General features: G+C 39.8%; 1 protein-coding gene across 2 annotated transcripts in view; it reads right to left on the bottom strand.

The window, feature by feature from the left end:
• Window positions 1–13911, bottom strand: part of grik2 (glutamate receptor, ionotropic, kainate 2) — a 344433-nt gene that overhangs the window by 116212 nt on the left and 214310 nt on the right. For both annotated transcript variants that reach the window (XM_067449374.1, XM_067449373.1), the window contains 2 exons: window positions 7031–7174; window positions 2057–2164 (listed from right to left, as the gene is read on the bottom strand). In XM_067449374.1, coding sequence (XP_067305475.1) covers window positions 2057–2164; window positions 7031–7174 — 252 coding nt within the window. The remainder of the gene's footprint in view (window positions 1–2056; window positions 2165–7030; window positions 7175–13911) is intronic.

The following is a 13911-nucleotide window of genomic DNA, read 5'->3' as shown; positions in this document are numbered from 1 at the left end:
ATGGCAATCGTGTCCAATGGGATTCTAAACATGAAACTATTGCAGTAGTGATGCAAGACCAAGAGGTTTTCTAAGGAGCAACCTATTTCTTATCATCAGGGTTACGTACAGATGTTGTCGTACCCTGGTGATGTGGAGCAGGCAATGGTTCATGTGCTAAGTCACAAGATACTAATGACAGACGTGTCCCTCATGGGCTAGGGTGCAGTCCTAGATAGACGCTCGACTCAAGGTCTATGGAGAGGTCACCATCCTTTATGGCACATACATTGCCTGGTGATGATGGCTATATCTCTAGCACTAAGATACTTCCTCCTGGATCTCAGAGGCAACCATATCATTGTCCACTTAGACAACATATCGGTAGTGTCATTCATAAATCACTAGGGGGTTTGCGGTCACACTTTGTATGCAGTTTGACGCAGCAGATACTCCTCTGGGCCCAGGGCAAGCTGCTCTTGGTGAGAGCAGTTTACATCCCTGGGAACCTGAATCAGGAGGCAGACATACTGTCAAGGCCAGGGCTGAGGCCCGGAGAATGGAGACTCCATGCAGAAACCATGGAGTTTATAAGAGGTAGTTTGGCCAGGTGTAAGTGGATTGTCCACAATCATTACACTCTCCTCTCTGATTCTCCCTTACACATTCAGTTCCATTGGGATTGGAGCCATGGTTCAGATGTGGCCAAGGCTACGCATGTACATTTTTTAGCTGATTGCCCTGCTCCTGGGAATTCTGGAGAACACTTGAACTGTGGTATCTTAACTAAAGTTGTTGAGACCATCCTTAACTCTAGAACTCAATTGAAGTGCAAACTCTTTTAATTGTATGTGCAGAGAGGATCATTTCGACCCGGTTAACTGCCCGGTTGTTTCAGAGCTGGATGTCCTTCAGGATTGCTTTTCTCTTAGGGCAACGCATAAGCAAACAGATTGTTGGTGCAATTTCGATGCATGCTCTTCCTTCGCCCTGAATCATCAGAGCCCTTTCTACTAGGTTTACGGATCCTCTAAGGCATTGTTATCAGGGGTTTTCTTTCAGGATGTTTGTGATTTGGCAGGCCAGTCCTCCCCATTCACCTTCATCAGGTTCTATATAGCCTGGATTTGGAATCTACTACAGCTTCAAGTGGTTGCAAGCCACTTTTTTTGCTTGTAACAATTCACAATGTTTGGGCAGGCATTTGTTCTGTATAGCGTAGTGGTTGTGAACGTTTCCATATTGTCAACATTCTGGTGCAGCATTGAGTTTCATCGAAAGGGAACTGAGAAGGGAACGAGATGCTGTTCACTTATCCATGCTTCCTGAATGCCTCGGATTGACGTACAGCCGTCATCTGTCACAGGACTATGTTTTATCAATGAGTTTGGAGTGATTTCACCCATGCTAAAGATGCAGTCATGTTTCGCGTTCCCATAGTGTCGACATTTTGAAGCAGCATCTTATTTCCTTCTCAGGGAACCAGGGCTACAGTCGTGGCTGAGATATTTTCGTGAATGTTGCCTGGGTATTTACTTATTGGGACATTATCTGAACAGGGGCTGATGTGAAGCATAAGAAAGCAAAATGGAAACAAAGAAAGTAAGTAAATGAGAATTGCTTTAGTTGACCAATGGACTGAAATCCCATTTCTCCCTTCTAAAAGCCATCTCATTTACTTCAGAGGACCCTCTTGAGGGCTGACAACTCAAAACAAGATGACAAAGTGCCAACATTCACGCACGTTCAACCATCAAAAAACAAAGTACTTCAGAAAACACACAGCCTGTAGCTTGTAATTGCAAATCACCTGTTTAATTCAGACTTCATAAGGCTAAAGGGCTACTGAGGGCCTTATTATTAATGGGATAAATTATTCATGAAGATGCAGACACATGTGGAAGAGAGCTGGGAGGTTAGAGGCTCTCCGTATATGTGCGTGCGTGTGGAGTTTTTTTTATTGTCTGTCATTAAATGGCTAGGTAAGTGTGTATATTTTCAAGTTTACACACATTTGTCCTTATGAAGGACAGCAGGTACATAACTAAGGACATATAAAACCAGAGGAATTCAGCACCTTCTCTAGCCCTTCTTCCTTCAGGCTGATCACATCCAGATCGAAATCTGTCCTCAGGCCATTGGTCCTGTTGAAATTTATCCGTCCAGTCAAGCCGTCCCAGTGGGCCTGGAGGTATAAAAAAGTATTCATTATAGCCAACCTGCGACATCCAGTCAATTCTTCCTTTCTGGCCAAACCGTAAAAATACATAATTTATCAGAATGTGTGGTTCACATTTTAAAATCTAGATTCAATTTGACTTTACATGCTTATGATTCAATATAATTGCATTATTGATTAAATGTTATATACATTAATTTAGAGACAGGTAGCAGGTACAGTGCAATTTGAAATTTGGACTTTGTTTTATATCAAAAGTGGAAAAGCTTATTATAAGTTTTTATGGCAAATGCCATATTTGTATTTGTGGCAGTGCAAATAACGTTTAATGCAGTTTTGTTCATGCACTTACTGAAAAACATTAATGAAAATAGTTTTGAATTGGGATTTAAAGCGGACTTATCATCTTTACGTGGGTTGTGCATCGGTTCTGCTCCTCAGCATGGATGAATCTAATGTTTTGAGGAGTTTTCACCACACCGGTGTGGATAATGTACTTCAAATCTAATGATCGCTCATATCACATAAAACAGTTGTTTGGAACTTTCTGGATTAAATTCGCTATCAAAATTATACATTTTATTATTCTACGTGCTGTGAGAAAAAGCTATAAATGATCCACCACCTGCAGCATCCTCGCATGTGAGCCTTCTTTATGTATACAGACGTGACGTAATGATGCAAAGACATTTGGCGGATTTGGAGCACGTATTTCCTACGAAAACCTACAGTACCACTTAAATGATAATACATTAATACAACCTTATCGGTGGGAATCGGGCTAAGGTAAGGAGAATTTTAACACTGACTGTTTATGTATTTCCTCACAAATTTATTTTGGATCATTTTGAACAAAATAAGTCATAAAATACTTAAAAAATATATAATGATAAAAATGACAGAAAAATACAACAGTTCAATTAATTTCATTAACTAAAATTAATTTCATAAAAACAAAATATAGAAACAAAAATTCAAAATAGGAATAAAAAAACTAAAAAAGTATATCAATGATTCTAAAATGAATATTCAGATATTTATATAGCAATAACATTTGTATTTTATTTTATTTATTTATTTTATTTTTTTCATGATTTGTATCAAATTATGCAAGAACATTTGTATATATTTACAATACATAAAATGCTAGATGTTTTTTTTTTTTCAAAAGTAAAAAGATCTGAAGCATTTACTGTAAATCTAATCTATTCACTGTATGATACAGTTAGTAGACAAACAAAATAGTGAGTGTCTAAAATTGTGCTTTAAGAAAGTTTATTTTCCCAGAGGATCGAATAGAAACACCTGTGAGCGTTGGATGCAATAATGTATTCACACATTCATCTTTAGCTGCATCAATTCTTTTTTCACAGAGAAGACCAGCTAAAAGGCAGCCTGGGTTGCTCTCAGATTGCAAATTACAGGCCAGATTAGTGTGATTTCTGCTATTCACTGTCATTTAAAAAACAAAAAAAGCACCTGAATCAAGTATTAAAGTATGTAAGGGAAAACATTTAAATGAGTTGTGAACCCAGTCACACAATGAGAAAATGTAGTTCAACGGTCTGCTAGTGCAGTTGCAGTATGGATTTGTGTTTTTGTATGTGTATGATTCACTACTGCAATGCATCAAAAAGTTTTCAGCCCCCAGAGTGCACATACTGTAAACGATGCATCAGTACCAGGTATCCATCTAGATTAGTGCTTTGGCATTTTCAGAGACAGTGAAATGTCGTCTGACTTAGCAGCCCTCCAATTATCATTTCCAACCAAAACCTCTGCACAGCTTCAGCAGTCTTTCTGCAGCCCCAGGCTCTACTTGTAGTCTAGACAAAAGAAGATCCAAAGGCAGGGGGCAGGAGGGTCTGGAGCAGGGTCATCACAAGCAGAGATTTGAGTCAATGTATGCATGGAGAGCAGACCACCTTGCTTTTATGTATTTATATCTCCCTCGGTTTGCCTTTGGTCTTAGCTGGCTGGTTAAGATATCGTGCACAGCAAATAAAAGAAGGGTTTTTAGTCTGTCTAAATATAGGCAGCAGAATGACAGGAGAGTTCAGATTAGCCGTCCTAGTTTCCCTGAAAATAGCACGAAGAAGAATCATTTTCAGAGATTAAGATAAATTTGCTGCCTTCTGCATGGCAAGTGCTCTCATCAAGTAGTATTCCAGGTCAGAAACAAGCAAGCACACACACACACACACACACACACACACACACACACACACACACACACACACACACACACACACACACACACACACACACACACACACACACACACACACACACACACACCACACAAACGTACAGGGCAAACTGCTGCACTTTTACGTAGTGTTTCAATACACATGGTGCAATTAACATTAACACTTGCTGAAAGTTAAATTCAAAGCACATTTTTAAATGTATTTAATAATGGCGAAAACATTATGACCACGCGTAATAAAGGCCTTCTTAAGCAAAGTGATGCATTTGTGTAAAAAAACGTATCCATATTTAAAACTTTAAAACTAAAATAACTAGCTTCCAGCAGACGGAAGTCGACTTACGCGAGAAGAGTAACTCATGACGCGATGTCTCTCGCGGTTCAAACAAATAGGGCTGGGTGACAAACGCAAGCTCCTTTCCTCTTATATTGACATCCTCCAACATGTCTCTCGTTTTACACTTCTAGTTCATCTGGTTAACAGTATATGTGTTTTGTTTTGCTCTATCCTCTGCGCTTCATGTGTCAGGTCAGGAGTCACTCTTTTCGATATATGCCCATGCGTAGGGGAGAGCGGGGCACAAACTAACACTTTTGGACTTTCTCAGTTTGTATAAATCCACTTAGGGTTCAAAATATTTATTTTTCCTACATTAATTTCACATGTCTAATACAAATACGTGGTTCTGTTTCATTATTATAGTGTATATTTTTTTCTTGATTTACCCCGAAAAAATTGAAGTGAAATGTGACCGCATGCCTCATAGGTGGGGTACATTGTAACATGACCAAATGACAGCTTGTCTATAAAATAACATTATTAACTTTTTCATATAAAATAATAGCATTTTTAGTGATTAAAAACAAACAAAATTTTGAGTTTGACAACAAACACACCGGAAAACACAGCTATGCGTCATAGTTCAAAACATAATAACAGTTAATAACTTCTGAACATTGAATCTCAGTCACTATTCACCCTTTCCTCAGGGTTTCTCAATAGAATTAATAAAAGTATAGAATATAATATCATAGTTCTCATAGGGGCTCATTGTAACTCAGTGTGACGACAAGCTCCTCCTGCTCAACTGGGCTTTGAGCCCAGCTCTGGATAATTTTAATCTCTTTGTGTTGCTATGATTAAATAAATGTTCAGTGATTTCTTTGTAAATATTTTTATATATAGTATATATAGTGTTGCTATGGTAACTAGTAAATGCATATTATATATAGTGTATATAGTGTTGCTATGGTAACTAGTAAATGCACCACGTTTCTTATGCTGGCACTTGTGTAAAGTGTTAAACCATGCGTTAGGTTGTGCCCCACGCTCATCTGCCGGAAGGTAGTTATTTTAGTTTATTACACGGCTCTGTGAAATACTTGATTCTGATTGGTCAATCGCGCATTCCAGTGGTATGTTATTCCCAGATAACACCCGCTCATACGGGTACTACGAGTTATCTTGACCGGTACTACTTCTGTGCTTAACGCTGGCGCCATCTTGTGGCTTAAACAGTCGTGGGTTACAATGGAAGACTTCAAGGCAGGTTTCCTTTATAACGTTTTTAATATAGATATTTTTCTTACACAAACGCATCGATTCGAATCAGAAGGCTCTATTAACCCATCGGAGTCGTGTGGAGCACGTTATTTGACGGACAGCTGCATTTTTTATGGACTTCAAATACAACTACTGCTGGGATTAACGTTAGCCTGGACTTTTTTTAAATATAACTCAGATTGTATTTGTCTGACAGAAGAATGTCATAAACACCTATAATGATTTGAGGGTGAGTAAATCATAGGCTTGGTTTCATTTTTGGGTGAACTAACCCTTTCAGCATTCATTTTCAACATTTAGCAGCAATGGATAAAGGCTTAAAGCAGGTTGGAACTGTTTTTCTTTGCGGAAGCTTTGCGGAAGAGCTAATAAAATATTTAATCTCAAGACAATATTTTTGGTCTAATTTATTTGAGACTAGTAGCCGTGTAATAAGTGGGATAATGTCCACCCAGCCGGTTGTTACCGCAGAATAAACCCCTTCAGAGTGATGCTCCGCTTCGCGTCGGGGTCCTGATCACTCTGAAGGGGTTTATTCTGTGATAACAACCGTCTGGGTCTACATTATCCCTTACTTATAACGTTTTAAATATGGATTGCTTTGCTTTGCTTCAGAAGGCCTCTATTAACCCCCATGGAGCCGTTTGGATTGCTATTATAATGGCGGGATTCACATTTTTGGGCTTCAAAGTCCTCCATTCACTGCCAGGAAGAGCCAGGACATGAATTATTATATCTGCGATTGTATTCGTCTGAAAAAAAGAATTACATGTATACCTAGAATGGCTTGAGGGTGAGTAAATCATGGGCTAATTTTCATTTTTAGTTAACTATCCCTTTAATATTAATGGTACTTATTTGTGAAATTACACTGTAACAAGGACATGTCACAATAAAGGGTTAAACTTTAATGTAATTATACAGTAATATTGTTGAGTAATATCACTTAACAACATACTTACTGTAGGGTTAGGGTTTGGTTGAGGGTTAGAAGCATGTAATTATGCATAATTTACTGTTATAACTATGCTAAGTACATGAAACTTATGTAACAAGGACACACACATGAAGTCTAAATGAGCAGTGTGATGTGCAGCACCTCTTTGATGAGTGCCATGAAGCGGTTGCCGAAGCGCCAGGGCTTGTGGCGGTTACACTGGAGAGAACTGACGGTGATTTGAGGAGACTGCTGGACGGCCACAGCCACCACATGTACCGCGTCATACATCAGGGCAGCATCTGTCTGGAAACACACACACACACACACACGGGTCAATCGGCCATCCGCAGCACACCTGAGGCTCTTCAGCGATAATTAATCAAGCCTTAAAAGCAGGTTAAAAACTTCAGTGTCAAGGTCCACGATTGGAGCATATTCAACTCAACGACCAATCACAGAGAATTGGAAAATGTCAGAGTAGCCTTCCTCTGACTGCCACACAAACTGACAGCCCTCCACACCGGAGACCTCTCATTCCACAGACCAAAATAAAATCTAATTAGTGTTTGCCTTGGATGATTGAGAAGCAATCACAACACCTCCCAGACTGGGCCGGTATGGAAATCATGCCTGAGGGGGCTTCAGAAATTGCTATCCTGTCAAATAAATCATAGCCAAACCTGTCATTTTCCAGCTTTTGTCTCTGATTGTCTGCCGCAAGGTTGTGGCTAAAGATGGCTCTGCCCTGATAATACTGCAACTTCACATAATCCTTTGTGTGTGTTTGCAGGAAAATAAATCAGCATGGCTGAAGATTACAGACCGACCGCAATAAAACCAAGAATTGAGGACAAACCCCCATAACTATGAAGGTAAAAAAGTAGCAAAACCCGAGAGACTGTAGATTTACATTTTAGGACTTGCTCAATAAATATTCGTAGTGCTACAAATTTAATTGGTCCGGCATCGACCAATGACAAGGCTCCATTCCCACTCCCAGCCCCACCGCCGCTTCTGCGCTTCTTGATCCTGCATTTACAAGTAAATACCAAAACAGAAAATAAAGTTGTTTCAAAAGTTTTCAAGATTGCTAAATTGTTATTGCTTTAAAATGTTATTTTACACACTTGTGACTATTTGTCTGCAACTCTGAATTCCTAACACAGGTGTTTTGATTGTTTAGATATGTGCATATTAAAACATTCAGCTTTTCACGTCAAAACATTGTGTAAATGTCAACGATTATAAAGTATCTCAAATTCAAATGTACAAGCTCTCGAGTTCTGTTACTCTTTTACATACACACATAACATCCTAGTCTTAAAATACTAACTAGGAAACAGTACTAATACCCTAATTCTCAAACAACATGTTATAGTATGTTGACATCCATCAGTCAAGAATGTATATTTGTAATGTTATACTTAACACTTTATTTCGATAGTCTGCTACTCTACCAGCTATAAGTAACTTTACAATTATATGTCAGCTCTCTTTCATTTTCAGCCACATGTCAACTAATTCTCAGATTATTAGTAGACAGTTAGTTGACATGTAGTCACAATTTTGCTAGTTTAACTACGGGAAAAAAATGCTCTGTGCTCCAGGCGCATGGTCCAAAAAGGTTGTACTTTGTCTCTTAATGAGTCTTGGGTGTGTTTTGGACGTAAGGAGCAATAAACCAATCAGAGTCTCACCTCACATTCCTTTTAAAAGCCAGTTGCACTCGCACCATGGAAGATTCGCTATTTACATGGAGGAATCTGCGAAAGACTGAACGCTCCCCCTTAGAGAGAAATATTTTTATGTTTAATGTTTAAAAATGTATGTGTGCTGCTGCGCATCCCTGTGTGTGTAATGTGTGTGTGTGTCGTGCACCCGCCTACAGGCTCATATTATTAACACGCCCTTTAAATAACACCAATAATACTACATTATTGTCTTAAGAGCAGGTTTGTGTTGGTCAATGGTGTAGTGGTTTTCAGTTCCTCAAAGTATCAATGAGACGAAAATGCTCCAGAACACACCTGGCTTTCAGACCAGACGCCCATGGGTGAACAGATGACGCCAGTGCATTTACTATTTAAACAACGTCTGGTTATTTATTCATGGTAAGACTAACCCAAAAGGCAGGTAGATCTTAGGATCCATCTTCTTTGGACCAAATTGTCAGGCAAAATCACATCTTATCTATATACAAAATATTTTGTAGGAAAAAATATTTTCTCCTGTAAAATCAAAATGGTGTTTAAAGCTTGGCACCTTGCAGATGTGCGTTAGATTGCTGAAATAAAACCAGCAGTCATTTTATTGAGAAGACGTATTCTTTTGTTGACGTGAAATGCACTGCCAATTATAGAATGAGCCACTGCGAGCTGGTGTAGCCTCTGACAAGCTTCCCTGGTGATTGAGGCAAAGAAACAACCACTATGATATTAATAATCTGTCCATGAGCAAGTGTTGATGAAAGAGAATGGGTGTGAAGACGCCGCGGGAGATTAACAGCCCGCTTTGGGCCCAGGGTTTCAGTCACCAGCTGCTGGTCAAAATGACTAGAGGGTGCTGTGTGTGTGTGTGTGTGTGTGTGTGTGTGTGTGTGTGTGTGTGTGTGTGTGTGTGTGTGTGTGTGTGTGTGTGTGTGTGTGTGTGTGTGTGTGTGTGTGTGTGTGTGTGTGTGTGTGTGTGTGTGTGTGTGTGTGTGTGTGTGTGTGTGTGTGTGTGTGTGTGTGTCTCTGTGTGTGTGTGTGTGTGTGTGTGTGTGGAAAGTTTGACTTGTGGCTGTTTCACACTACCACAAAGCTGTCAATCACCCTCCTACCTCTTCCTATACTAACACACAGATCGGCTTCATAATCACTTGTCCGCCATTCCACGCCTGTCAATCAATCAGGATGCGAGGGGAGCACAAAGTGGCAGCCACTGGTCTTGGAGGGAGATGAGACACGGGATGAGGCGTTGTCAGGAAGGGACGTGCCCTGAATTCACAGGACCGATCGCCTCCATCCCCCTCTTTTTGGCATCTGGCTTGGCCATTAAAAGGGGACAGCCGAGGCCGGGGCCCTGCTGCCTATCTGCGGAGAATACACATTATCCTAAGTCACACGGCCCACCAGTGAGGCAGCGTACGTCAATGAGACCGGCTTATGCATTGTGAATAATAAATAAGTAATAACATCAGACAAACAGAAGACAGGGCCTCCACCTGAATACTAAATGAACGCTCCTATTACCCGCCTGCTTGTGTGTATTAGCGCAGCTTTGTGTGATGGAGCGGGGGGGAATCAAAGCCCAGGGTGCATGTGGACTCTCCTGGGAGGCATGCTATGTTTTCTTCAGATTTTCATCAAAGCTTTATGGATTTGTCGGCCTGGCTTACTCCATACCAAAGAACAGCAGCCAGCCCATAAATGTACACTAAAGATGAGAAACTGGTAAAGACTTGTAAAACATGGCGGCGTCCATCTTAACTAGGGATATCAATGTACATGAATCCCCAAAATCGATCGTTGTTTAAATGAATGATCGATTTATCTTTTAATCATTAATCTTAAAGGATTAGTTCACCCAATAATTTGTTACCCTCATGCCGTTCGACACCCGTTCATCTTCACACACAGATGAAGATATTAGTGTTGAAATCCGATGGCTCAGAAAGGCCTTCATTGACACCAATGTCATTTCCTCTCTCAAGACCCATAAAGGCACTAAAGACGTCGTTACAAAGCCCATCTCACTACAGCGGCTCTGCAATCATTTTATGAAGAGACCAGAATAGTTCGTTTTTTTTCAAATTCGTTTTTGTGCAAAAAAACGAAATAACGACTTATAGTGATGGTCAATTTCAGTGTGTCGATTCAGGATTCGGATCACCAAAAGTCACATGATTTCAGCAGTTTGACACGCGATCTGAAACAATAATCGATACGCTGATTAAAGCTCCGAAGCTTCAGGACGCTGTGTTTTGAAATTGGCCATCTCTTTATACGTCGTTATTTAGGGTGGATGGGTTTAAAATGATTGTAGAGCCACTGTAGTGAGATGGGCTTTGTAACGACGTCTTTAGTGCCTTTATGGGTCTTGAGAGAGGAAATGACTTTGGTGTCAATGAAGGCCTTTCTGAGCCATCGGATTTCAACACTAATATCTTCATCTGTGTCTGAAGATGAACGGAGGTCTGACGGGTGTAACAATATGAGGGTGAGGAATTAATGACAGAATTTTCATTTTTGAGTGAACTAACCCTTTAACCTCTTGAATAAAAGCTTTACATGAAAATGTGATCTGTAGAAATAAAATACACAACAGATAGACGTGTAAAAAGCATACACGTTGTGCAAAAAGCCTATTTGTTTCAGTCAGAGACCAATCTATATCAAGTATTTGTTTGGGGGGGAAATCACAGGCGATGCACGTTTAAACATTATACACATGATGCTTTTGTGCCATGTTTTGATTTGTAACTTCATGAATCTTTAGCAAACCATAGTAGACCACATGTCATGTTTATAGGTGATCTTGTATGTGTGAATAAACTACACACCTCAAAACTACACACTCTAATGATGACTTTGCTTAATCGATCATCAGTAGGTTATATCGATTAAATTATCAACAATTAATCGATCATCGATTATTCTTTAGCAAACCCTAATCTTAATGACTGTAGAGTATAAGTTATCTGAACTAATGGTGGAACAGCTAAATCATAAAAATGTAATATACTTTATATATTGCTAACATTATACAGTTATAGTGAATCTGAAAAAGAACAGATCTCATAATGGATCTCTTAAAATAAGTTATTACTCCACCACCTGCCGAACAGCACAATATGCTTTCAGGAAGCAGACGTGATTAGCTAGTTGATTTCTTCAACAATACATCGTCCTGCGGTAGATAAGCAGAGAGTACAGCACGATGCCATTTTACTCGCACTGAGAAAAAAGGGAGACAGAGGCAGAGAATTGTGGATGTTGGAGAATGCTGTACATTTCTATAGCTGAGCCCAACAGGCAAATGATTGAGCAATACAACCACTTCACTCTATAAACATCTCATTAAGATCAATTATGTCACTCCTGAATGAAATCAAAGCTAAACACTTTAACAGCTGCTTCTCCCCAGTGTAAGCCGATGTGAGCGTTACCTCAGAAGTATTTTCTCTTTGCACCTCGTTCGCACGTCCTCCCCTGCCTTGTGCTGGAAGATTTAATCTTCTCGGCTCAGATTGCTTTCAACACTTTTATGAATTGTTAAAGTGTTGAGGTCTGGCAGGGAGGTTTCCGCATATCCCTTATCAGGGTTCTGGATAAAAACCTGACTCTGGGGTCGATTATTGCAGCAACTGTACTTGAATGGCTGTCAATGGAAGGAAATGCGTTTCCCCCTAATAAGGGTGAGTTATGAAATCTACCAGTAGGTTTGACTGCCAGAGCTAACCAGCCAAAACTTGATCTGCATTTGAGGACTATGTTTATTTGAATGGAATTTTGTTCCAGGAGTAATAAAGAAAAAAAAGGTAAAAGCACCAAAATATATATATTTTTATATTGCACTTGTATTGGAATATGACAGAATTTACACTGATCTCTCAGAGCTGTTCGGATGATATATTTATGTCACGCTGAAACCTTTGAGAGATCATGCTATTATCTGTCAAAATCACTTAGTATTGACACACGAAGCACTTCTCATGCATGTGACCCCGCTAAGCTTTAACTGTCAGATAATCATCGAAGAAATATGACATGCAGCACGTGGGATTAACCTGGTGCATTTCATCAAGACACGCATGATAAACATCAGCTGTGATAGAGCCATCAACACATCCCACAGATCAAAAATATCCGTTATGGCATATGGACCACCTCTTTGTGCCTATAAACAGAATTCATTTACAGAATTACTGAATAACCAGAATAATCACATTATTGGTGCACATGTAAACAGTCAATGGGGGTGAGGGGTGTTGGGGGTTTCCACAGCAGCTGAAACACAATAAAAGCAGCCATGCTAACTTTCTCTCTGGGGCGGAGGCAGACTTTTGCCCTGTCCAAATACCCACACTTGCGGTCTTGGCCGCTTGAGAATGCCGGCACATAAAGGTTAGTAAGTGTGCAAGACTGTCCCATGTCTTTAAAAGGCCAAAGCGCAGTGCCTTGAATGCACACGAAGCCCACACTATCTCGAATACTGCTTCAGAGCTAAACATCTTCAAGGCTAAGTGGATCCCGAAATTGTGAGATGTTGAGGAAAAGATTCCACTGTAAGCTAAAGTAATTAGAAATCACATGTCGTTCGGTAGTAAAGCATAAAGGGCTCTATCATACACCCGGGGCAATGCAACGCCAGTTTCAGCTGTATGCAGTTCTCATGTTCACGTCCAGCTCCACGTTGTTGAAATATCAAATGCACTGGCGCATCTGTTCAGCCACGGGTGTCTGGTCTGAAAACCAGGTGTGGTAGGGAGCATTGGTGGAGCATTGCTATTCTGAGGAACTGAACTCCAACACAAACCTGGGGCCGGATTCACAAAAATGTTCTTAAGACAGAAGTTGAGAAAATTATTCAGATAAATTCTAAGAAGTTTGTGAAAAAAATGTTCCTAAGTGCAATTCTTGAAAAATTCTTAAGAAGTTCTCAAATATTTTCTTAAGAACATCTTAATTTTTTACTTAAAAAATAAGTTAAAAAATAAATTGTTATTTTATTGAAAGGTATTAATGCTGAAGACTCGCTGAATGAAAAACACCTCAAAGCCCGTCTTTTTGCGCTTCCTGCAGATTACCGTAGATATCATAATAAACTTAAACACTTTCATCGGCTATTTTCATCGTGACTGGCTTGACAGGAGTAAATCACTCAGTGTCATGTTTTTAATGTGCCGTGTTGGTAAAATCTGTATTTTATAAGAGCCTAGCTCTATATCAAAAATCAACCGTTAGATGAATCATATCTCAGAGACATCCAAGCCTACGGCAGAGGTCAGAAGGACTGGCCGAGGAAAGGCTGCTCTCGGCGGGTTAACGAGTGCTGAACAC

Source organism: Pseudorasbora parva, chromosome 7 (assembly GCF_024679245.1).
Source record: "Pseudorasbora parva isolate DD20220531a chromosome 7, ASM2467924v1, whole genome shotgun sequence".
NCBI classification, from domain to species: domain Eukaryota; kingdom Metazoa; phylum Chordata; class Actinopteri; order Cypriniformes; family Gobionidae; genus Pseudorasbora; species Pseudorasbora parva.
Note: the sequence above shows the minus strand (reverse complement) of the source record. Positions and strands in the feature narration are given on the sequence as shown.